Below are 24,825 nucleotides of genomic sequence, written 5' to 3' on the forward strand. Positions count from 1 at the left end.
AATGTTGGATGCCAACTGCTTACGGAATCGTTATTTATTGCTCGTACAAAGCCAGTTGGGGGCTTCTTTGAAATTTATGTATATTTGTTACATTGGTGGATCATGCTTCGAGGATTATATGGTACATTGCAATGGGAGGATAAGATAAGGGTGGGGGGGGGTATCGTTTAAATGGAAATAGGAGGAGGGCTCTGAAATCGCCGTCTAACTAATACAGGTATCAAGGCTACTACAGCAACAGCCAGCAGACATAGTACATTAATGGGCGTTAATAGCTCCAACTTGTCAGATGAGGATAGGCGATCTAATGCAGCACCTGCTTGGACATGTATAAAGGAAGGTGGAGCGACACCCACAAACGTGCCCCAGAAGAAAGGGCCAATGGGTACACCCAAATGAGGCGAGCCTAGATTGACTGTCCAATTAGGCGGCAATGGTGATATTCTCAAGACAATCATGTAGTTGAACATGTGCTGTTTATGTTGTACAAGCTATACAAAAGTTGTCCAGACATGTTATACATCACTTATTCTCTCTGTATTCAGTTAACAATGCCTGACTAACCTGCTCATTCCATTTCTTGAGCCTCTCGCCCATGAGTTTAATGACAGCAACGGATCCAAGACTCCTTGATATGATGTACGCAAATGTTGCTCCGATAGCAGAGCACTGTCAAAATCAATGCAGATTAGTTTTCTGTAGTTGACAAGCATATGCCATTGAGTTTACCATTGATACTGTGAATAGTGTGAGCCAAAAGTTGAACAAAGTGCCGCCGAGGATGGATAGCCACATGGATCCAGGTATCGAAAAGCTCTGCAGACTAGTTCTAATTGCTTAATACAGGTCGGATAATTACAAGTATCAGCACAACATAAAACTTACTATATATAAGTAATGATGAATGCAACATATACACTGATGAAATGTTTGTCCATATACATTGATAGCACAGCATTCAGCTTTCTTAGATCCTCCAAATTCTTTGGAAACTTGATAGCGTCTCTGTCATGTCTAATTTATGCAACTTGTCAGTATTGGTTTGAGACTACACAATGAGGGTGGCACTCACGGATTCATAGCCGGTAAGCTGAGCTTGATGAGAGTGTATTCCAAGGCAGTGAATATCAGGAACAGGAGCACCAACATTGCTAGCGACCAGGCATAAGAGTTGCTGGTCCAAAACCATGACCTCTTCTCTTTTTGAGTTACGACAACTAGATTGCCTGTCTCTGCATCTTGCGAAACGGTTGCATAAGTATGAACTTGTACAGCAGCATGTGGCGGCAGTAAAGCTGTTGTTTCCAGTGTCTGTATGTGCTGCTCTTCTATAGATGGCATGATGTATATAAAATAGAAGGAAAGGAAAGAGGAAAAAAAGGACCCCAGGGAGTGTAGCAACTAATTTAAGCTTTTACGCTGAATTTAGGTTGGATATGATGGAGAGTGACCGTACTACCGACTATTATGCCACATGAAGAAAAAAATTTATATACTTTTTACTCTTTTACACAAACACGTTACTCTTAGAATCCACATCATGTCAGGTCATGAACCAAGTCCACTCATTCCCATTGAAAAAAAGAAGTTCCTGTGTGTGGAATACCCGGGTTACGTAAAGAAACCAGAGCGAGCCATCAAGACATTAGGGGGAGAGAGTGCGTTGAGCGAAGCATTATCAAACAACTGGCAAGTTCAATTGAGATACAGAGCTAAAGACATCTTTTCGCACCCGATCAATGGTGATGTACTGGACTCATGCAAACTGCTGGTTAAGGTCACTAGACGAGTCAAGAGGAGCAAAAAGACGGGAGAGGTTGTGGAGGACGATTCGCCATGGCAGCATCAAGTCGTAGGCACTGTGGAGAAAACCGTGCGATTCAGAGGTGGGTGCTTGAGCCTGACAAAAGAGATGCGCATAGACAACTGATCAGTAACTGATAGCGCTGGCTGATTTCCAGTACATTGTTCCCAAAGACGACAAGATACGGCAATTAAAGACAGCTATAAGCGGTGGAGATGGTAATGAAATCATGCATTCACACCGTACACACACGCTCACACGCGCTTGACACATAGTGGAAACAATCATGAATTACAAGATACCTGTTGATGACGATGACTTTGAGAATCTTCGCAACATTCCACCTCCCGTATTTACAACTGTAGAAACACCATTCAACTATAGCTATAAACAGAATGCTTCTGTGGTTCGAGTGAGAGTGAGACAGCCTGATGGATCAGTAAGTGAATATGACATGTCCCATTCCATGTGCTACACTGTGCTCATACGCATCACACTAGTTCAGCATCAAGTTGATTAATCGCAATAAATACCAAGCCCTAGAGACCACAAGCATACAGTACGAAGACGAGAACGTCCCTTCTAAATCATGGCACAACCTGAAGCCTCCAGTCGCAGATTTGGAGATCGAGGCAATTCAAGCTACCAAAGACTTGTTTGAAGAGCGTCCTATTTGGTCTCGTTTTGCAATCAAAAACAAATTGGATGTCAAATATCACAAGTTGATAAAGAAGGCGCTTGCACACGTAGCTTACACATTTCAAAACGGTGCCTGGCGTGATGCCTGGATCAAGTATGGCTTGGATCCGAGGAAAGATCCCAAATACTACATGTAAGTTGCTATTTGAAACATTGGCGCACAATCGATTGACGATGTGTCGTTCGCAGTTATCAGCTAGTGGACATCAGACGATTTGTAAAAGAAGGGTCGCAAAGGAAGATCATGTCGAGAAGAGCAAACCCAAATGCCATTCGAACGAGAGGCTCACACGTTCAGTCCAAGTAAGTAGAATGTAGCTGGCACACTTTATCAACACTCAAACTTGTTCTTTGTATAGTGTGGAACCAGATCAGCATTTATTTGATGGTATAAGAAAGCCTGGCTCATCTTCTGTGTATCAATTCTGCGATATTACAGATCCTGATATTATGCCTCTCTTCCAGAACCCAGATCATCGCAAGGAGTATACCACGGTAAGTGCCTAAGCAGGCGATAATGGGAAGTGAGTGTATTCACATGGGTATGCAGAAATACTCTGGGTTTCTCTACAATTGCGTTTTCGAGCGTCTGCGAAAAAACCTCAAGAAGAAGTATGCTGAATTACTGGACAAGGGTGTCGCTCAGCGTATACACAACATCGATGCAGGATTAGCTGAAGAGATAGCCAAAGAGATTGCTTCCCAGAAAGATAATAATGGAGACGAACAGGGTTATGAAGTGGATGTAGAGGAGGACGATAACATGTTGACAGATGCTGATGTTCGGAAGGCAGCTACATATGCCATCCATGCTGTAAATAATGGCGAAGGGTCGAGTAAACGATTGCAAGAATTTGCAGATGAGTATATCGACCAGTTGGAATCGGCAAACAAAAGTCTGGGTATGTATATATCTTATGCTTTACAGTGAGAGTATGTTCTCATTAGCACTATTCTGCAGCCAATGATCTTGAAGACATTGATTTGGACATGATTGACACATTCGAAGAGTTTGATGATGATGACGATTTCAATGAACTGGAGGATGAGGAACCCATGACCAGCAACAGCCAGCGAACTGAAGACATGGATGGCGATGTAGAGATGAAAGAATAGCACTGAAAGACATGTACTCACATTTAAAAATAAAGATAGACTTTACGGTGGTAATGTAAATCAATCATTTGTTGAAAATTTCCTGCGCGATCTCGGCAAATTCAGGGGCAAATCGACAAATTCAGATCAATTGCTCTTGACATGATGCAATGGTACTAATTTGTGTAGATGTTGAGGTGCTGACTCGAGCCTGTTTTTGTTGTTGTGCCTCTCCCTAATTTTCGATAAAGTTGTTTATTTTGCACTAATCACATTTGTAACTGCATCAACGATAAACGCTGGCCCAAATAAGAAGCATCATCCGCCAATGTGTAAATGGGAATTACGGCATGGATGAATACTACACCAGCAAGCTGTGCAAAGATCAAGCATACAGCCTATCTTATCGGTGGAATTCTATTTGTAGCAGCTTTTATTACAGCCATTGTAGTCACTGTTATTGGACAAAACAAGTGGTCTGTTGAACCGTCCAACACGAGCAACTAAGAATCACCATTACTACTGTCAAATAAAACTATCATTACTGCAATATCATCAGCCAAACTAAAGCTTGCTCACTGCTGGGGCATTGATGTCGTCTTGCAAAGCAGCAGCAGCTTTCTTTCTTCTCTTTTCTTGTTCTCCTTCAGACAAACGAATGATGCCTTCCTGGGCAGTGGTAGCAACCAAAGTACCATCTTGACTATATATCTTACCAAACACCATGCCTCTTCCACTGTTGGTTCGAGGGCTATGCACATCATAGAGTAACCACTTGTCTGCTCTTGCAGGGGTATGGAACCATATGCTGTGATCCAAAGAAGCAATCATACCTAGACTACGAGAATTGATCAAGTAACCGTTGGCAGCAGCAGCGGTTGTAATAAAGCCACTATCCGAGGCGTAAGCGATAATACAGGCATGTAGCTTCATGTCATCGTTGAGTAATCCTCTTGTTTTAAACCATCGTCTCTAAACGACATGTGAATAGATCATACAACTAGTAGTATTTGTCAATGAAACTTACACTGTGCGTATTAGGCTCTACGCTCCCTGTTATCACCTGTTGAGGGGATAACGTAAGGACTGCGCGAGAGTCAACAGGAAGATTCTATACAACAGAGTGAGTTTTTTGTTCTGTAGATACACTAGCATACACATACGTCTTCGAGTTTCTTTTGAGCTCTCTGCTTCACAGCCTCTGGAATGCTTTCAGTGATGGCCAGCGTGTTTTGCAGCACCTCAATATCACTGCAGAAAGATTAGCTTATTGATTTACGTAGAGAAAAAGTGCTGTCTACTTACGAAGGCAATGTGTTTGGGTCCACAGTTTCAGGCATGGTTGTCTAAAGTAATATGCTTGAGTAGGCTATCCAGCCATTAGATTACTATCACACTTACTTGGTGACTGAGCGTAACGGAATCATCAGGCTTCACAAAGCTACAGCTGCATGCAAAGATTGCTTTGCCTCTCTGCATGGCCTTCACCATACGAGTAGCATAGGATCTGCCATCTCTCACTCGTTGTACGCTGTAAATCACTGGGATTTCAACACTACAAGCCAGGATAAAGTAGGCATGAAGAGACTAGCAGCGTGTTGTCGGATCAGCATCTGTGAAATCCATGATGAATGACTTAAACTTACATGTACAGCAAAGTCTTCCTCTACTGTATCCCAAGCAGCTCTCAATGACTGCGCTACAATCTATACATATACACTGTCAGCATCCATACACTGCCCCAGAATTCCAACCTACCTGTCCTCCAAATGCTCCTCTTGATCCCCACGGAAGCCACGGTTCCTTGCTCATGTAGAGATTGGTATCAATCAATTGAACATCCACAGCATTTCTCATCTTTTGTGCAAAATCGACTTCTTCTTCCACCTTCTCGATGATTCCCTCATCGTAATTGTCTCTAAAGTTGATCTTGCTATCAAACACTGACATTGGAAAAAAGGATAAAAGGAAAGATACCCCACATTCTGATTTTCCCAGGTACTCTTAATAATGACAAACGGCAAATTAGGTTTTACCGAAGCTTCTTGTATTACGCCATGAGACATGATGGCACATACACTCATACATTCGGATCATGATTCCATTTATCAACGTCTTGCGAATCATCTCGGCGGTGTCAAACTCGACTCACATATGCCGCACCCTCTCGTGACTATGGAGCAACCAGTATCAAATGCTATAATTACGCGGTTGAAAACTACGTAGTCTTCTATCACTTTTTTCTTCCTGAATACGACACTATTTACATTATGGTTTGTCTTCACATTGAAAATGCTACATTCAACCTGCCTTCAGCCTTCACTCAAGTGCACAAAGATGAATGTACCCAATGCTTTGACAATCAGGTAATGGATCAGAGACATGCCAAATCATTCATTGTCGTTTCTAATGCAAAAAAAAAAAAAAAAAAAAAAAAAAAAACGCTATTTAGGATGGACCTGAGGGAATCGACGTCTGCTTGACCTGCTTCAACGGCGGTTGTTTGGATCAAGAGAGACACCATGCCTTGACTCATAGTCAGCTTACAGGCCATGCTTTAGCTGTCAATATTCGTCGCACTACTGTCAGCAATCCTAACAAGAGAGTAAGATTGTAACAAGTGTACTACTCCAACGGAACTAACTCTTGCATTAGAACCATGACGATGCACCACCTCAAAAGATTAGCAAGATTGCCATTGTTATGGAGAACGAGGAACCAATCTACGAATATGTCACCATAGTCAGATGTCATATCTGTAGCACAAAGGAGAGTAAAGAAGCGACACCTCAGGTACGATGCATTGCCAATCCAAAGGGAGATCAGTGACTGAAATCACACTTTAGTTGAATGCCATTGTCGATGCAGTAATGAGCTCCTTGTCCTCTGCCAAGCAATCCGAGGTCAAGGCTTGGGAGGAAGTGATTACACCCTGTGAACATACATTATGCCTAGTGCAAGAGGAGCCCAAGCAGTTACAAGGCCAGGATTTAGCCCACTGCGCTGATTGCGAATTGAATCAAAACTTGTGGTTGTGTTTAGCTTGTGGTAATCTGGGTTGCGGTCGCAAGCAATACGATGGCTCAGGAGGCAACAATCACGCTATTGATCATTTTGAAAAGACTGGCCACGGCGTCAATGTCAAATTGGGAACCATTACAGCGGAGGGCACTGCTGACATTTACTGTTACAGCTGTGATGATGCGCGTGTGGATGACAACTTGGCTGCTCATTTAGCCAACTGGGGCATCAACGTTTCTCAACAGCAAAAGACAGAAAAGAGCATGACCGAACTACAGTTGGAGCAGAACATGAAGTTTGATTTCAGCATGACAACAGAGGACGGAAAGCAGTTAGAACCCAAGTTTGGCGCAGGCTATACGGGTCTCAAAAACCTAGGCAACAGTTGCTACATGGCATCGGTCTTGCAGTCTGTTTTCAACATTGAGCAGTTCCAGTCAAGGTACAATCAGCAGCTGGCGGACCACGCTTTGACATGCACCACCGATGCTGCTAATTGCTGGCACTGTCAATTGCACAAATTAGCAGATGGCTTACTGTCTGGCAGATACTCTCAGCCCATCATCAACGATGACGGTGTTCAGTCCCAAGACGGCATCGCACCAGGCATGTTCAAAGCACTCGTTGGCAAGAACCACCAGGAATTCTCCACCATGCGCCAACAGGACGCCTTTGAATTCTTCCAGTACTTGTGCAAAACGATCCAGCAAAAGGAGCACACCACAAAGAACGATCCCACCAAAGCATTTGACTTTATGACGGAGCAGCGTCTTCAATGCGGCCAATGTAAGAAGGTTAGATATCAAAAGGATCAAACCACGTGTATCTCTATGGAAGTACCTGCTCGTCTCAAGGACAACACCGACAATGAATATGAGCCTGTTGATTTTACCGAGTGTTTGGATACGTTTGTAAGAGAAGAAACTGTGGATGGTTATCAGTGTCCCAACTGCAATGAAAAGACAACTGCTACAAGGTTGGATGCACTGATGGAAGACTATGAATGCGCGCGATTCTAATCACAGTGTTGTGTAGATCTGTCAAATTCAGTACATTCCCTGAAATTTTGGTCCTGAATCCTCGTCGTTTTGCTTTCATCAACTGGGTTCCTCAAAAGTTGAGTAAGTATTCTCCCCTTCCATAGGTTATCAAGCAATGCGATACTCAACCGTGCTTATTAGATATTCCCATCGTTTTTCCTGAGGGTCCACTTCAATTGGACAAATACCTTAGTTCCGGCCAACAACCAGGAGAAGAACTATTACCAGAAGACAGCACGGACTCCTCCGCTTCTTCTTCAGCTGAGCCGTCTTTCAACCAAAATGACATTGATCAACTCAAAGCTATGGGATTCTCGGAAAACCGATGCAAGAGAGCATTGTTGAACACTGGCCACAATGGAGCCGATATTGCCATGAATTGGATGTTTGAGCATATGGAAGATCCAGATATCGATGATCCTTTGCCTACCACATCAAGTAACACTGCTTCAAACGCTGCTTCAGGCCCCTCTGAAGATCAAATATCCACATTGCAAGAAATGGGATTCTCCGCTCAACAAGCCAAGAAGGCATTGCATGAAACTGTAAAGTATAGATGTGCGCATTGAGGTGCTCTAACATACTGACGCAAAACGATAGAACAATGATACTGAAAGAGCCTTGGATTGGTTGTTTAGTCATCCTAACGACACTGGAGAAATGAATGAGCAAACGGCCACTGACGGTGCTTCAGCCCAAGTTGTTGGAGGTAGGCATTTTCGAGCTTCACGCTCATTCAACCCACTCACCACCACCTCTATTCTAGATGCCACTCCTCCTTTCAATTACAAGCTGGATTCTTTTGTCTCTCACAAAGGCACATCTGTCCACTGTGGCCACTATGTATCCCATGTGTACAAGAATGGAGAATGGATCCTGTTCAACGATAACAAGGTGGCTGTTACTCCCAATCCACCCATTGGAGAAGCATATCTTTACTTTTTGAAGAGACAGTAATAAATCCATCTATTCTTGTCGTTTATTACATTGTTACTGTACACAATTAGTCTATGATCTCTCTCGTTTTAGAGGGTGGTAGTTGGGGGAAGACCCACGGATGGCAGTCTAGGGAATACGCCTAGATACTATAGAATCAGGGTCAATTTTTAGCATGTGAATTCCATATACCAATGCGTCATTTAAAACTTACCAATAATGCCCATCCCAGTAACCCAAAGATGGCACCAGACAAGATTTCAAAATGGCCATGGAAATATACACCTGTCATAAAGAGCATGACATACCACAACGATGCCAACAACAGGAGGCTGACCACAGAGAGATACTGCGCACGATCGCGTACTTTCATTTGGAGGAAAGGCTTCGCATTGTAGAACATCCAACTCAATTCCTCCCAAAAGAACATACTTGCGTGAATCAACAAGACACAATGACCGGACACATCATGTCCACCCGTCCATTGACCCCCCATTCTTCGACACACTTGCTGCTGAACCACCATGGCCAACTCTGCATTTAATTTGGTGTCTTGCAACAATGAGGTGCATTTGCCGCCCGTCAAGACATAGACTCTGTCAATGAAGCTTGGTCCAAACAGCCATTGGGTCATAATGTACCAATATAACGTCACCAATACATAGCGTGCACTACCTGCAATAAAGGCTTGTGTATTTTGCAGACTTCTGGATCGCACGAGATACAGGTAGACAAAGTAGAGGAGTGTCACCCAGAACCATCCAATTTTCACAAAAAAGACGTTGAAAATGTTGCGTTTGCTGCTAAAGTAGGAGTCTGGTGGATGGCCAATGATGGAATATAAAAAGGCCACAAACACCGTTGACGGATACAGTATTAAGGGCACAATTTGATGCGGTTTTAAGTATCTTTTCAGGGCATCCATTGTTATGGAGTGAATAGAAAAAGAGTGATGATGATTGAAAATTGAAAAAGAAAAAGAAAAAAGAGGTAAAATGCACTTTTGGATGATCACTTTCATTTCACTATGGACCGCCCATTCGGTCACTGTCAACCCAAAAGGGAACATGTGTTTAGTCTGAATTGGGTAGATTGTGTTGCCGCGCATGAAATGCACTACACCACTACACTGCTTTGCAAAATGTCAAAATATTCAAGCTAACGTATTAGGAAATGATTGCGCCATCCGTCAATTAGGATGTGATTTGTGATTAAAATGCGAGTTTATTATTAGAGATGCCATACTATATATCAGATCAAATGTTCAGGCATTCATTGGGATATGGCTGTCAGTTACCGTCTTTTGCTTGCCTGCATTTGGGTTTGCACTCACACCAAACTCTGAATTGTCGGCATCTGCAGGGCTCACTTTTGGTTTCTTGGGTTGTAGCAGGTTCAATTCATTATCTGCTGTCAATTTTGCAACCACCATCATACTGCGAAGACCGCTTTGAGCCAGCTTGACCATTGTATTTGGATCAGGAATATCGCGTCTTGTTAATTGAGCGTGCTTGTGAGTGGTAGTGGCTGGAGCTGCTAAACATGTCATGACCAGCATGGCCATGGCAAAGAGAAATACAAGTGATTTTGCCATCGTATATTAAATCTTGTTTTAATGCAGTATGGCCTCTCTCGTTCGCTCTCTTTATATACATTTTCAAGCCAGGGCTCTTCTCCTCAAACATCCATACTTGCCCTCAACTCCCTCGCCAAAACCAGGAAAACCTGGTTTACTACTGGAACTAAATGTACCTAACAATGAATACACTGCATAGTGCATGCCTTATGAATGTCGATATAGCCCATTCAACAGCTCACTAAGACTGATGTCTGTTAGTAATCCTCTCACTGTGGATAACATTGGTCTCGCCTCTTTTTTTCTTATTACCGAGACACTCCTAATTCACCAAGAAAGTGAGACAACATTGCTCGACTACTCAGGAGAGGAAGAACTATTACTAATATGTCAAAGAATATATGACATGTGAACATGCATTTAGAACCAAACGTATTATGATCACATGCACTACTTTATTGTTAATTGACGAGGGAAAAAATTACATCAACTACTCTTCTCTATCGACTGGCATACCATTGACGATAGGAGGGTCATCCACATCATCTGGGTCTTCTTCAGGATCGAATGCATCGTCTTCTTCAATATCTGCATGAATTGGGATTGTCTTTTCTGTACTCTCGTTACCTAATTCTGGAGTAGCAGATACTTCTTGTATAGGCGGTTCAGGCGCAACTGAAGCTTCTTCTTCAAAAGTAGGAGTACCAGGAGTTGAAGAGGGAGGAGAAGGAGTCATAGCATCCAATTGCTGAGATGGGTCCGGTTGTTCAGGAGCAAGTGGCGGTGCAATGACTTGTTGACTAGGTGGTGCTGGCATGAGCTCTGTCGCTACTGCCCAAACTGGATCCACAGTTGCTGGTGGAGGGACAGCCACTGGCTGTGCTTCACTTGCTGGCGGTGGGGAAGGAGGTAGACTTTGCTCTAATTGCACAAATGCAGCAGAGGGTGGGGTAACAGCGTCCTTGCGATAACTTGCCATGGCAGCACGCAAATACTGCAATGTGGTAGCATAGTCTCGTTTGGCTAATGAGGATCTCTTCTTGAGTCCACCATAGGACACTGGATAAATATCTACAGCTTGTTGTTCATTGTTGTTCCTGGCAGCTGCCAAGGAAGCAGCATGGATGAAACCAATGGCTATACTGATGGAGATGATAAAAGACAAGATATGCATTAGTTTGCTGAATGAATAAGGTCTAGAAAAAAAAAGAAGAGATGTAGAGTTTACGGTTGTATTTATACAGAAAGCTTGTTAATCGGTATGTGGCAGTAATGTATCCACAAGGATCACCTTTCATTTTTTTTTTTTTTTACCATGATCCATGTATAGGAAGAGCCCCTTTGCCTGCCTCGATAATTCATTCAAACATGTTCATTGGAATGTGCGTTTAAACGCACATGGAAGTTTAACCACTTGACTATGTGTATATTAAAAGACCCCGTCTTATGGTTAGAAAGAAGTAATGTAGATGATGTTGGGATCAAAAATGTGGGTTTTATTAAAAATTTGTTATTCGTTAGGACCATTATCAGGGAAACTTAGGAATATGGTCCCCTCAGTTAGGATCCTATTCACCTGGGCAAAGTCTTGCTGCACTGGAGTTGCAATATCAATTGGAGCCGCAGGTGGCTGTTGCGGTAGTGGACGTGCAGATAGCACGGTCGACAGTAACAATATGACAAGCGAAGTAGATAATGCAAACAATTTCATAATATGTAAAGTAATAGAAAAGAGGATAGAGAGAGAGAGAGAGAGAGAGAGAGAGAGAGAGAGAGAGAGATAAAAGAAACGACTTTGGATTAAAAGACGCTGAACATAGAGCCTACAAATGTCTCCTATGTCTAGTAGGACACTCCTGAACAAACATCCATTCAAATAGCCCTTTTTTAATGTTACAAAAATATTTTATTATTACATTTGTTCAAGGGGTGATATTTATTTATCAAGGAACACTATGAGTGAGCGAGTGAGCGAATAAGACATTCAAATGGGTTTGATGCTACATTGCATAACAAGAATTGCAGTCAACTAAATAAGCTTAACAGTTGATCCAAGGACATCTACCGCCAGCGACATTGACTAGTGTGGAAATGTGAGTATTTACATGTAATGCACTGACATGTGTCTCAAAGAGTACAAACCATGATCTGGGGAGCGTTTCTCGACTTGAGCCTCTTGAATGATCTTGTTGACGGTACGACGAGAGAGATGAGCCTTGTTTTCACCAGCAAAAACAACGGCCAAATGGAAGCAAACGATTGTGAGGATGAGAGCGTATAATTTCATTTCAGAGATGTATATATATATATATAGTAAGAAAGAAAGAAAGAAAGAAAGGACAGATAAAGACAAATGAATTGTCATTTTTATATTGTTCTCAAATTTTTGTGCCATGACACACACACACACACGCACGCAAACAGAAGATGGATATTAAGGAGGTGCTTCCAAACACACTTCATTGGTTTAGTAAGATGAAAAAAGGAGGGGGCTGCTTTATTTACTTATTTGCCATATAAGTGTATGCCCTTCACATCAGAATTACCAAACGTAATGGCGCACGACGGACAGCGTCTTTGCCGTGTCTCTAAGCGAATGCGAATACATTCATGGCAGAAGGTGTGCATGCAACTGGTCAAGATACAATCCCTGCGACGAGTCTTGCAAGTGCTGCATTTAAAGTAGGAACGAAGTTCTTCTACCTCGTCCACCAATTCCTGAGAGGCTGGATTCTCCCCTTGCTGAATCAAATTCCATTGTTTGTTGATCTTCTCGTACTCATTCTTGGCTTGCTGGACATTCAGTGTCTCTTGTTCTAGCATCTTCATCTTGTCCCTGGCCAGGTCTTGCAGTTGCATGACATGTGCTTCAAGGCGTTGCCTGTTGGATTGCAACCCATTGCACTCTTGAGAGATATCGTCAAACATCAGTCGATAGTGTTCTACATTGGCGTCCACTTGCTTGATAAGTGTCTCCTTTTCCGTCTAAAAAAGCGTGAATATGGGAATTGCAAGGAAATAGAGACACATAAACTCACGACGTTGGCCTCGATCGATGCTATTTTCTCATCCAAGAGCGAGATGGATTTCTCATGTAACTGATTCTGTTGTAGGTGCTGTGCATATTTCACATCGTTTTCGTGCTTCTTGTCCATCAACTCGGCATTCTTTGACACAAACTTGTTTATCTCTGCCTGCAATTTCTGTTGATAGGAGAGCTTATCGTCAATGCGATGCTGAATACTGGGAATACGCTGTCCAATGTCACTGATATCATAGTCCATCTGCGCATACAGGCCCGGCTCAGTCTATAAATAACCACTTCATGAGTGAATATCGAATCAACAAGCGCACATTTGACGTACTCTCTGGTAAAAGTCAATCAGCAGTTCCAGCTGGCTTCTTTCGTCCATGAGCTGATTCAACGTATTCATAAGCGGTGATGCCATGTAAGGTGCCACGTCCATTTGATTGTTCTCTGTTTGTTGTTGTTGTTGTTGTTGTTGTTGTTGTTGTTGTTGTTGTTGTTGTTGAAGGTGTCGCAAAGTATGCAAGATGCCATGTGTTTTTCTGCATATACGATTAAGGTTTATTAAGTTTTCTTTGTGTCCTCCACAGTGCACACTTACTTACTCTATCTGCAATTTCAGCCGTCGATAGTTTAGATAGTCTTGTGGTAATAGCGTCGTTGTATCTGTTGCTTGGCGTTTGTGTAATACATCTTGTTCTAATTCAATCATGCGACTCTATTAATGACAACTGAGAACATGCCGCCGGGTCAAACAAAGGGGAGGGGGGGATATTTACCTTGTGCTTCTCGGCAATGTGGATTATTTGGTCATTGTACGCCGAAACCTGCTTTTCCTCTATTGTGCGGCTCTGTATATCCTGCTGTAAGCCATCACGTTGATTGCGCACTCGAAGCAAGGTCTCTTGCAGGCGCTTCGTCTCGGTAACCAGCGTCACCTCCCTTGACGACATTTCCGAATTCTGTTGATTAATCAATTGCCTCCTTTCTTTTGTGAAACTGTCTTCTTCTTTGATGAGACTCTCTCTCCTTTGCTCGTAATAGTCTATCAACCTGTACTCCAACTCAATCATGGATTGCAGGTGATTGACATAAATTGAATTGGATTTAATGTAATCACTGCTTAATTGCGAGAATCTATCCAGCAGATCATCCAGTTTGGTATGCAGCTGATCCTTTTCTTGCCGACTCTTGGCCAGTTCTTGCGTTCGAGCATCCAATAATTGCTGACACTCTTGCAATTCATCCATTTGTGTACGCTGCGGTGGTTGCTGCTCTGCTGATGGCTCCACGCTGGCTCTCTCGTCTTTAGTAGCAGCCGTAGTAGATGTAGTTTCAGTCACATTGGCCACAACGCTGCTATTCAGTCGGTCTTGACGTTTTTGTATAGCACCAATAGCCTGCAAGCAATCCTCTAACGCATCATTGGAGTTGGCCAGTTGCTCCACCACAGTCTGGATATCATGGGAGATACTTGTAATCATATTGGATTTGCTCTCATTGTCATGCTGTAAGAGCTGTATTCTGCTCTCTGGATCGCTAGTTTGAAGTTGCTCGATATCTGTTTGCAGATAATTCAGTAGGGCTTGATTCTGTTCATTTGGATCTAGTAGGTATTGTCAATACATAGGACTTGCATTCGCAAAGATCAAGCTACCTGCATGTCGAAATTTGTCAGATGTAAGCTGTCTAGTGTGTGCGTTCCATGCCTGTATATGTTCGGTTATCTGCAGACATATCAGCTTTAATTGATTCACTATGTTGCCATCATCACATTTCTCTATGCATCTGGTTAATTCTACGCTGATAAAGGGTATAGATCATTTACCAGGCATTGTGATTGCAGGAAATGCAGCAAATTCATCCCAGAGCTTTAATACAGAAAACTGTGAGTATATCCTGCAGTTTTCGCGATGGAAATTATCAGATCAAAAAAAAAAAAAAAAAAATCAAGGCGTGCTTACCATGGCCAATTGCAACCGAACCATACCATACAGCGCATTTGTTTCTATGCTGCTCTCTTTCAATTGAATCAAGTGCTGCTTCTCTTGGATATAAGCATTCTAGATGGGAAATCATGTTGCTGATTAGCATATGACTGTTACAGCAGAGTTTGAGCGAGGGATGTGCTAGGAAAGGGTGCCGTATCTTACTTTGACAGAATACATATGTTCCAAGAGCTCCTTCTTCGATAAATGATCAGGAAGCGTCTAGACGGCATAAATGAGTCAGCAGTTGACATGATAGGGAATTTAACGCTTACAGTGATCAGCTCTGGTCTTTTAGACATGGAGGGCACTGCACTGGCAGCCGATGCTGTAGATCCTGATACAAACCTCTTCTTCAAAGGAGGCCTCGAAGGTATTGTGTTCTTTCTATCGTCAATCTCTTTTTTTGATGTGCGTTTTCCAGACATTGGAGTAGTGTTTGTTAATGATGAAAGTGAAAAAGTGGAGAAAAAAGAAACGAAATTAAACCACAACTAGTAGTTTGGGTGCTTTTTCATCACGTGTTGCATGAATCCAGTTTTTATTACATTTGGTAGTATTGAACAGTTTTTTTTTTAGTCCTTTTGAACAGTGACAACAGCACGAATACTAGAGAATAAAACAAGGTTAGTTATTGCTATGATAGAAACAGACAAGACTTACCAAGAGCCAGAGTGCATGGCGTCCAAAGCATCGTTGATTTGCTCAAAATCAAAAGTGTGGGTAATGAACTCATCAACCTTCAATTGGCCATCCAAGTACTTTTGAACGAGACTGCCCATCTCAGAGCGACCCTTGACACCGCCGAAAGCAGATCCACGCCAGACACGGCCAGTAACTAATTGGAAAGGACGAGTGCTGATCTCTTTTCCTGCAGCAGCAACACCAATGATGACAGACTCACCCCAGCCCTTGTGACAAGATTCCAAAGCAGCACGCATCACATCAACATTGCCAGTACAGTCAAAAGTATATTCCAAACCGCCATCAGTGATCTCGACAAGGTGGTTTTGAATAGGACCCTTAATGTCAGTAGGGTTGATAAAGTCAGTAGCACCGAATTCACGAGCAAGCTTTTCCTTGTTAGGGTTGGTGTCAATGGCAATGATGCGCTTGGCCTTATTGTAAGCAGCACCTTGAATGACACTCAAACCAATACAACCTACACCAAAGACAGCGACATTGTCACCTTCCTCAACCTTGACAGTCTTGGTAGCAGCACCGAAGCCAGTGGTAACACCACAACCCAAGAGGCAGAGCTTTTGAAGACTAGGCTTGGGATCCACCTTGACAACGGAAACGTCAGCAACAACAGTGTATTCAGAGAAGGTAGAGGTACCCATATAATGGTAGATGGGTTGGCCCTTGCAGGTGAAACGAACAGATTCGTCAGGCATCAAACCACGACCTTGAGTGGCTCTGACGGAACCACACAAATTGGTCTTTCCACTCCTACAGAATTTACATTTACCACACTCAGCAGTGTACAAGGGAATGACATGGTCTCCAACAGCGACATCAGTGACACCCTCACCAACAGATTCAACAATACCACCACCTTCGTGTCCCAAAATAGCAGGGAAGACGCCTTCGGGATCTATGTGTTGTAGGGTAGAATATGCTTAGATTCTGTGTCTTTATGCGCATAGGAAATGAACGACTTACCAACACCAGAAAGAGTGTAAGCATCAGTGTGACAACTACAATGTGTACAGAAGGTGAGGCATTGCGCCTGTCATGTTTGATACTCTTACTTACACGCCAGTATACATAATCTTGATACGGACTTCGTGAGCCTTGGGAGCAGCTACTTCGACTTCCTCGATGCCTAATGTCATGCCATGTTAGCATATCCGCAATGGCTGACTAATGACCAATTTCACTTACTCAAAGGCTTGCCAGCTTCCCAGGCGACGGCAGCACGACATTTGATGACCTACATATGAGGACAGTGTGAATACTCTATTTGACGTCTTGACCAAAAGACAGCGCTTACTTGACCAGCGGTAGACATAATCGTAAATATATAAGTTGTGGAAAAAAGAAAACTTTAAGACACACACACATGAAGCGCTTTACCTTTATCGATTTTCTCGATCAGAAATTTAAGAGTCATCATTTTGTGATATCAATAGGCGGCGTTTCTCTTTTAAGAAAGTTTAAAAGATGGGCAGGGGAGAATTGTTTGGCGAGGAAGGGCGCGGTGCAATGGAATTGGAAGAAGAAGAAGTTCACCCACATCACCTAGAAACGCTAACCCGCCCACGAATTTACTGTGAAAAGCAGGGCCCAGAGCAAAACTCGCTTGATGAAGGTTTAGGTGCTGAAATGGAGGAAGCTGCAAGAGTAGTAAAAACGCAGAAAAAGCATTACAATGGCTACTCCAGCGAACAAAAACTTCTTTTTGTCTATTAAAATGGGGGTAAAACTATTCAATGCTGCTAAATCTGGTAGATTAGTTGGGGGTAATTGCTGAACGAACAGCACAGACATGGGCCAAGAGACTCAAAGAAGATAAACGTTGGAGCATCTTGAAAAAAAGCACACCAACAAAGTCAATAGACCAAAGGCGCAGCTTGATGAAAGACATAAGATTCATCTACTCGACTTTTATGATGATAACTCCCAAGCCAGGATTTGCTGATACAGTTGCTTCACTCATTAAAAAGTTTGAAGGTTTTACATTAAAGGAAATCAGTGGTAGAAACTTTATGAAAGAAGAATGTAGCCTTTCATTCAAGAAACTCGCCCTTTACCCAAAAGCAAGAAACGATTATTCACAAATCGCAGATCGTATAGCATGGACTGAGAACTGGAGCAAGACAGATATGAACTATCTCCAAACCAATGTTTTTGTGGATGAATCGGGGTTTGATATCGACATGAGACCTCCTGGAGGATGGTCTGCTAAGGGTACTGCAGCTATTACGACCAATTCCAGCACCAGAGCAGTTTCACATACAGTTTCAAGTGCAATTTCAGCAAAATATGTTGTATCAATGAACTCACCAAATAAATTAGATAAATCGTAAAAGGAAAGCACTATCCAAGACAAAAAAGAATGCTCCTAGAAGCACTGTCACTGGTTATTGTATTACGTTTCATTCAAAAAACTATGGATGAAATGTATTGCATTCCTGGGATGAAAGGATACTATATACTGATGTATAATGCGCCCATTCACACCGCCGATACAATAGAAGCTATGATAATAGAGAGGTTATAAATGCGTATATCTGTCGCCTTATGATAGATCAAATCAACGTTTAACTCAGTATTTTACCTCAATGCACCATATTCCAGCTATACATCAATGAAGTTTCTATGATAATTATTAATTACAATAGGTACTAATTTATTGATGAAAAAAAAAATGATACAAGAAAATATTGATATAAGGAAGATTCTAGTTGTCCTCTTCAGACTCGGAGGCACTATGCTTTCTCTTTTTAGACTTAAATATAGAATTTTGATTGACATGAGTATGATCAGGGACAGCAGCATCCATCTCGCTAACGCTTCCAATATCACTGTACATTTCATCTGTAGCAATTTTCTTTCTTAATGCAGGAATCAATGATGTGTAACAATGCTATTAAACGTTTATGTCAATTCAACGCTGCTGTGTACTTGTAAAAGAAAAAGACATTTGGATCTGAAAAGAGCTAGGAAAGTATTTTCAATACAAGCAATATCTGCAAAACGTCTTGGTATTACAAGGATTGAGTGGGGGGGGGGGGTTGCAGCAAAGTAGTCATCCATTTATGTCAACAGGTAGATATAGTCGTGTAAACTTATAAAATATGATTTTTTTCAATAATTTCCCTCTACGGTAAATCACCGTATCATCACCTATCATATCAATTGCTAAAAGAGATGAGGGAGAGGTACCAAATTCATGCAAGCTGCTCATGTTAGAAGCATTTATGCGCAAGTTTGCTGCTAGAGCAGCCAGGTTTTCCACTAAGAAAAATAAGAGAAATATGATTAGAAAAACATCAACTTTGGTTCTATGCGCATACTCGATTATATTCAGATCAGTTTCAATCAACAGTACATTTAGATAGCTAACGAAGCGTTGGTGGAAGGTCATCTCCAGCTCTTCGCCCGCTTCGTTCCACAACTGAGTGTCTTTAATACTGTTAATGATAGTTGGTAGTTGTCAATAGAATGTTCAAGATTTCTGTATATTGTTCTACTTACACTTTCTCCAGAATTGCTAGCACTTTGTACATGTCACTGTGTCTCAACTTCTCTTTGACAAGTCTGGCTTTTTCGAACTGCACTTTACACAGTAGATTATCCACTAGCCGATCTATCTCGCTACGCTCGATGTCGGCGTCATCCTGCAGGCTTTCACCGCAGACTATTCAACTCAACTCAGAGATATCAAGTAGACTTTAAACAATTAATTAATATTAAAAGAAAGGATATATCAGCGTCAGGAAGGGAAGGTGTCCATTCGCTGATGCTGCTCTTAAGATGGCGACATAAAGCTGGCCATAAGTATATACAGAAGTTGCGTAAGATCTACAGCTACATTTTTGAGAGATTATCGTTGCAAAAGACGCCTTTATAGGGAAAAGCACCCAAGAAATAAAAAAAAAAGTATTCGGACTAATCGATTGTCCTTTCAATTCCAAGATCCCCATTTAATCAGCATCACAATCATCATTGTCATCGTCAGAAAGGCATTTGAGTCAGCCAGCAGCAGCGCCGCCGCCAAAACTGATTCAAACCCAGTTTATTTTTTCTGCTCAAGATTGGGCATATTTCGTTTTTCTTCGACTTGATTAATGTATTTTGTTAGAATCGACTATATAAACTGTGATAATCTTCCGATGCTTCCTAATACGCCCCTGGTGGTAGGGCGAAGTGGTAAAACTCCCGTATGCCAACGGGAGGATCCCGGTTCAAATCCTGGTGAACGCAAGTTGTTTGATTTTTTGAAGTAGTACTGATGTCCTCGTTTGGTGTTTTGTACTCTATCCATTATCTATATTTTGACGATTTCCGCAAGACTGTTTTGGCTCTAGGTGTCGCACCTTATTAGCAGTAGATTTCTTTCCCAACTTAATTCAAAAATATCTTATTCCCCTTCTTTGCAGACATTGGGTCCACCAACAGTCTTTTCTATCCCTCAGCATGACATTTTAAGGACTTTAAATAAAACCTGGAGCTCGACTCCCCTACAAAAAAAAAAAATGCTTCCTAATACATTCTTGAAGTACTTTTCAAGGCGCTTCCAATGGTGCCAAGTAAGATAGATGTTTTAAATAAAATAATTGAGCAATTTATGAAAATATGAAAAGAGGTTTCTGGCCAAAATGTCAAAATTTTGCATATGAAGACATCATAAAAGTGGTTTTAGAAGTTGCTTTGGATCGAGAGAAACATTTTGATTTGATATTTGCCATAGTAAAAGTCTTCATTTTCAAAGTGAAAATGCGATCGTTTGATTTTCGTCAAAAACCATGAGGGGTACCACATGCTTTTTGGTCGATTTTTGGCTATATTTTTTGCGTCCCCAAAAAGTTGAGCAAATGTGCCAGGAAATTGCTGCCACTCGAGTACAATTGTTTGATGCTATTCTGACGATCTAAAACGGCCTTGAACACAAGAAAACGCAACTCAAATGTACTCAGATTTTGCTGTATCAGGGACACTAAGGCCTAAAAATGGGAAATATCAGCATAGTGCTTGCCCGTATATGAAGTAGCTAGGTGTATATAGACATAGAACATCACATAAGAATCAGACCCACAGATAATATGAAGGGTTTTCATGTGTAAATAGAGAGTCAACATGAAAGTCATAGTATTTTGATAAGATACGCAAGGGTAATCGGTAGCGCAAGCTGCCACAGCGCAGGTTGGTTTTTACCGAAGCGAAGCAAAGGTAGAGAGCAATCCAAAGCATAGACACTCGTAATGAAATAATAATAAAGAATCAGTGTTTCGGCACTATTAACGGTAAAGCTGCTAATTCAATCAGGCTTCCTTTCTATCAACTAAACTTTGCTCTTTCTTGTGTGCTTGCTCTACAAAATGAGGCCTCTTTGTTTGGATATGTACTGCGATACTTTCGTTCAGAAATCGGCTTTTTAGCTGCCAAATCTAAAGTGTATCATGGCAAAGATACGTCTTTCTTCAATAGCAATAGCAGAGAAGCGTCCATACGGTATTCAAGTCTATGGAATATATCCAGGGCGTGCATTGACTAATGTTGGTTAACGTACAACAGAAAACTTATATGTGTTACAATACTATAGCAAAAAATAGCGTTTGAGCGATTGATTTTGGATCATTTGCCTTTCGGTAGTGCAGCTTTGTAAATCCAATTTCAGTACAGCTGCCATATGTCGACTCTTTTATCGTAGAATCTCTAGGTATCATGAATCTCTGTTCAATCGATTTTGATACATGATTTTGTTGCTTGTTCCCCATATTGTGCTGAAACCCACTCAGCATGTCTAGTAATACTATCAGCCATTTCTCCTTGCGGATCATGAGTGTCTAACATTGTGGATAGACTTTCAGTCTAGTTTTCTGGATAGATATGGTATCTCTGTTGTGGACGACCATCAAAAGTGCCTTGCCGACCTAACGAGCGTTTCGTTCAATCCGAGCAAGTTTTTAAATTCAAGTTTGCATAATATCATTGACGTTCAAGTCTTCAAATTACTGTAATAATAGCGCATTTCAAACAGAAAGATTTACGCCTCAGAATTACAATAAAAGCATCTATCACGTAAGACTTGTGTTTTGTACAATGCTGAATATTTGAATTATCAAGTAGAAATGTGATTTACTTACTGCTTTGGCAATGCAACCTACAGCACCTTACTTATAGGTCAAATTCTGTCTAAATTTAACCGTTTTCAAACACAAATAGCTCATGCCGTAAAGCGTTTTGGGCGCTTGGAGTAGCACCAAACGGCTCCCCTTGGTTGCGCTTTAATTGCTGATGCTTTATCTCAAAATTTTTTAAGTTATTGCAAATCCATGAAGATCTTCGTTTTTTATGAGTAATAGCAAGGGAAAATTCTTGAAAATCAAACGATCGCGTTTTTCAATCCAAAAAACGAAGATTTTCTCTAAGATACATATGAGATCAAATTGATTGTAGAGATGAAATGCAACATTGGAAACTCTTTCTGTGAGACTTTCATATACTAAATTTTGACATATTCACAGAAAACTTGTTTTCATAATTTTGGAAATTGCTCATTATTTTTGGTTTAAAAGCTGAGAGTAACCAATATCATTCGATGCGGCTTTTTTTGTCCTCTAAAGATGTATTAGAAAGTTGGATGTGACAAAGACAGTTTTTATAGTCTAATTTAGCAAAAACATTTAAAGGATGTGAGACCAAATCAAGTTTGAACACGAAAATACTACTGCACAATTTCAAATTAAACTGCCGCAATTACGGCTGCTACGGTACAAGGCTGAGACTAAATTTACTGGTCGTGACGTCGGATAGGATGCCCTCTCATTTTTCCATTCCTGAGTTTTTTTTTTACACTTTTTGCAAAACGCGTTTTAGTATCAAACCATGGTGGTTTTGGACATCGTTTGATTGATAATAACACTTTAGCTTTCGGTAACTCTGTCTTGTACTGTTGGGAGAACTTGATACCGCTTCTTTGAAGTGGAATATGGTAGGTATCATTCGATAACGAGCACTGGAAGGCGTAGAATTAATACTAATTGCGTTTGTTTATTAGGTTTTAAATTTTTTTTGCTTGTTTGAGTGAATGCTGCTGCTATTACTTCTCTGGTATTTCTGCTGTCTGCGTCTTTGGTTTATCATGTCTAGTGGTTGCTTCTTTGGTCTTTGCCTGGTCTCTGCTGGTGTCGTTCGTTCTTTGGTTTGTCTATGGTACTGGTGTTACTTCTACTACTGCTATATGGTTTTTCCTGATCTACTGTGTTTGATGCATGCTCTTTCTCTGGTGTCGCTCGTTCTTTGGTTTTTTCTATGGTGCTGATGTTGCTGCTGCTGCTGCTACTGCTGCTGCTACTGCTGCAAATATAGCCTTTCCTGGTCTACTGTCTTCGGTGCATGATTGTCCTCTGGTCTATCTCTGGTGATTACTTCTTTGGTCTTTGTCTGGTCTCTGGTGTGGTCCATTTTTGGTTTTTCTATGGTGCTGGTGTTGCTGGTGTTGCTGCTGTTGCTGCTGTTGCTGCTGTTGCTGCTGCTAATATGGTCTTTCCTGATCTACTGTGTATGGTGCATGTTCGCTCTCTGGTCTATATCCGGTGATTGCGTATTCTCTGGTCTATCTACGGTGGTGGTAAGTGGTAAGTATCTTCTTTCTTCTGGCTGCAATGATATAAAACTTTGAACGATTGTATTATTGCTTCCTTTCTCATGATAATGCATTTTATCATGATGTTTACTTTGCTGCGTTTTTCTTCTTCTTTTGTTGGTTGTGTTGCTTTACATCCGACTATTACCATGCTGCATGTTGCTCGTGTATGCATTTTTATTGCAACAACAACGAGCTGTTCTTAACGTCTCTGATGTTGTATTTTTTATGCTTTTCTTTGACTCACATTGTGTGAGTATCCCTTTTTTGCCTACGTACTACTATACTCCTATATTGGTATGTTCTTTTTTTCTTTCTTTTATTATTATTATGTTTCTTTGAAGCATACCTTTTTTACGTTGTGTGGATGTGCCTATCCCTGAAGCTCAACAACACTCTATCCGAGGCTAGGAGGTGGATAGGCTGCCTCCACTTGGTTATTGCTACTTACTTTAGTGATGATTGAGGGTCTCAATGCCTGAATTTAAAGCTAGGTGGTGTAAGTAAGGCATGCTCTAGCACCTGGGGGAAATTTGATGATAGCTGCAGCTATATTGCTATATATAGCGGAGCTTAAAATTTTGCCTCACATCAAAACAGGGGGAATCCCTCGCAAATTTTTTTTAGGTCAGCGGAGTTTTTAAACAATCTGATTGGCTGAGAGGTTCAGGGACTAAACTGTTACAACTTGTTGATTTCCTATTGATCTGCCATTTAACTTTAATTTGTCTTTTGTAATAATAAAAACGTAATAAAATGAAAACAATTTAAATTCGTCTTTATTCAAAAGAAAAGATGCAATTATTCGATCTGGCATCTATCACATAATAGTTTTATGCGAGGTATATTCTTTAATAAATTCATTATGTGAGAAAAGTCATATAGCTAGAGCAGTACACTAGATACCAGGTCCGCCCAATGCCGTATGCCTTCTTGCCAAACATACGTCGTGTATGATTGATTTCCAACATGTTTTGTTTCATGGGTTGCTTGTTGCATACAAGCATGCATCTTAGGCTACATTCACTTTCTCCTCAAGTCATCTTTTACAGTGTAGCAGCATAGACGATGTTTATCGTATCACATCACATCTATGTTTACAAGTCCAGTCAATTGTGTGTGCACAGGTGCCTCAGGAACTACAATACATTCAATCTCCCCAATGTCAAGATATCGAGATCCACCTACACTACATGAAACATATCTACTTAGGTGGCCTCTCAACAAGCTATACCAACAATCCATAAGGCCCCAGTGGCCTGCTATTTATATACCATCTCAACGTAGTAGTCATTGACCAGGGATCTACCATATTTAAGCA

At 41.3% G+C, this 24,825-nt stretch overlaps 9 protein-coding genes across 9 annotated transcripts; 2 read left to right on the top strand and 7 right to left on the bottom strand.

The window, feature by feature from the left end:
* Positions 1-167: 167 nt before the first annotated feature.
* ATC70_012540 (Mitochondrial pyruvate carrier) lies at positions 168-1,341 on the bottom strand (the record flags this gene model as incomplete). Its single annotated transcript, XM_064831711.1, has 5 exons — positions 168-491; positions 565-669; positions 730-823; positions 886-1,014; positions 1,073-1,341. 5 exons carry the CDS (start codon positions 1,339-1,341, stop codon positions 168-170), a joined length of 921 nt encoding a protein of 306 aa, XP_064677991.1.
* Positions 1,342-1,540: 199 nt separating this feature from the next.
* On the top strand, positions 1,541-3,619 carry ATC70_012541 (uncharacterized protein; the record flags this gene model as incomplete). The annotated part of the gene is made up of 8 exons (XM_064831712.1): positions 1,541-1,886; positions 1,945-2,022; positions 2,080-2,243; positions 2,305-2,636; positions 2,693-2,806; positions 2,863-2,998; positions 3,054-3,405; positions 3,465-3,619. The coding sequence occupies 8 exons, from the start codon at positions 1,541-1,543 to the stop codon at positions 3,617-3,619; spliced, it is 1,677 nt and encodes a 558-aa protein (XP_064677992.1).
* Positions 3,620-4,162: 543 nt separating this feature from the next.
* Positions 4,163-5,548, bottom strand: ATC70_012542 (uncharacterized protein; the record flags this gene model as incomplete). Its single annotated transcript, XM_064831713.1, has 7 exons — positions 4,163-4,570; positions 4,626-4,709; positions 4,762-4,849; positions 4,904-4,944; positions 5,000-5,185; positions 5,245-5,304; positions 5,357-5,548. The coding sequence occupies 7 exons, from the start codon at positions 5,546-5,548 to the stop codon at positions 4,163-4,165; spliced, it is 1,059 nt and encodes a 352-aa protein (XP_064677993.1).
* A 320-nt stretch (positions 5,549-5,868) lies between these two features.
* Positions 5,869-8,616, top strand: ATC70_012543 (uncharacterized protein; the record flags this gene model as incomplete). Its single annotated transcript, XM_064831714.1, has 8 exons — positions 5,869-5,964; positions 6,051-6,203; positions 6,254-6,391; positions 6,445-7,595; positions 7,655-7,740; positions 7,801-8,204; positions 8,260-8,368; positions 8,426-8,616. 8 exons carry the CDS (start codon positions 5,869-5,871, stop codon positions 8,614-8,616), a joined length of 2,328 nt encoding a protein of 775 aa, XP_064677994.1.
* A 68-nt stretch (positions 8,617-8,684) lies between these two features.
* On the bottom strand, positions 8,685-9,520 carry PTH2_2 (Gluconate transport-inducing protein; the record flags this gene model as incomplete). Its single annotated transcript, XM_064831715.1, has 2 exons — positions 8,685-8,744; positions 8,810-9,520. The coding sequence occupies 2 exons, from the start codon at positions 9,518-9,520 to the stop codon at positions 8,685-8,687; spliced, it is 771 nt and encodes a 256-aa protein (XP_064677995.1).
* Positions 9,521-9,859: 339 nt separating this feature from the next.
* On the bottom strand, positions 9,860-10,189 carry ATC70_012545 (uncharacterized protein; the record flags this gene model as incomplete). Its single annotated transcript, XM_064831716.1, has 1 exon — positions 9,860-10,189. One exon carries the CDS (start codon positions 10,187-10,189, stop codon positions 9,860-9,862), a length of 330 nt encoding a protein of 109 aa, XP_064677996.1.
* Positions 10,190-10,661: 472 nt separating this feature from the next.
* Positions 10,662-11,345, bottom strand: ATC70_012546 (uncharacterized protein; the record flags this gene model as incomplete). The annotated part of the gene is made up of 1 exon (XM_064831717.1): positions 10,662-11,345. The coding sequence occupies one exon, from the start codon at positions 11,343-11,345 to the stop codon at positions 10,662-10,664; it is 684 nt and encodes a 227-aa protein (XP_064677997.1).
* Positions 11,346-12,676: 1,331 nt separating this feature from the next.
* FAR11_2 (Factor arrest protein 11) lies at positions 12,677-15,615 on the bottom strand (the record flags this gene model as incomplete). The annotated part of the gene is made up of 10 exons (XM_064831718.1): positions 12,677-13,156; positions 13,210-13,479; positions 13,537-13,741; positions 13,805-13,917; positions 13,979-14,805; positions 14,857-14,979; positions 15,028-15,070; positions 15,164-15,262; positions 15,353-15,409; positions 15,463-15,615. 10 exons carry the CDS (start codon positions 15,613-15,615, stop codon positions 12,677-12,679), a joined length of 2,370 nt encoding a protein of 789 aa, XP_064677998.1.
* Positions 15,616-15,762: 147 nt separating this feature from the next.
* TGL1_2 (cholesterol esterase) lies at positions 15,763-17,201 on the bottom strand (the record flags this gene model as incomplete). The annotated part of the gene is made up of 6 exons (XM_064831719.1): positions 15,763-15,796; positions 15,851-16,784; positions 16,853-16,887; positions 16,946-17,015; positions 17,075-17,123; positions 17,184-17,201. 6 exons carry the CDS (start codon positions 17,199-17,201, stop codon positions 15,763-15,765), a joined length of 1,140 nt encoding a protein of 379 aa, XP_064677999.1.
* Positions 17,202-24,825: the final 7,624 nt, after the last annotated feature.

Source organism: Mucor velutinosus, assembly GCF_035048745.1.
Source record: "Mucor velutinosus strain NIH1002 chromosome Unknown tig00001569, whole genome shotgun sequence".
In the NCBI taxonomy this organism is placed as follows: Eukaryota; Fungi; Mucoromycota; class Mucoromycetes; order Mucorales; family Mucoraceae; genus Mucor; species Mucor velutinosus.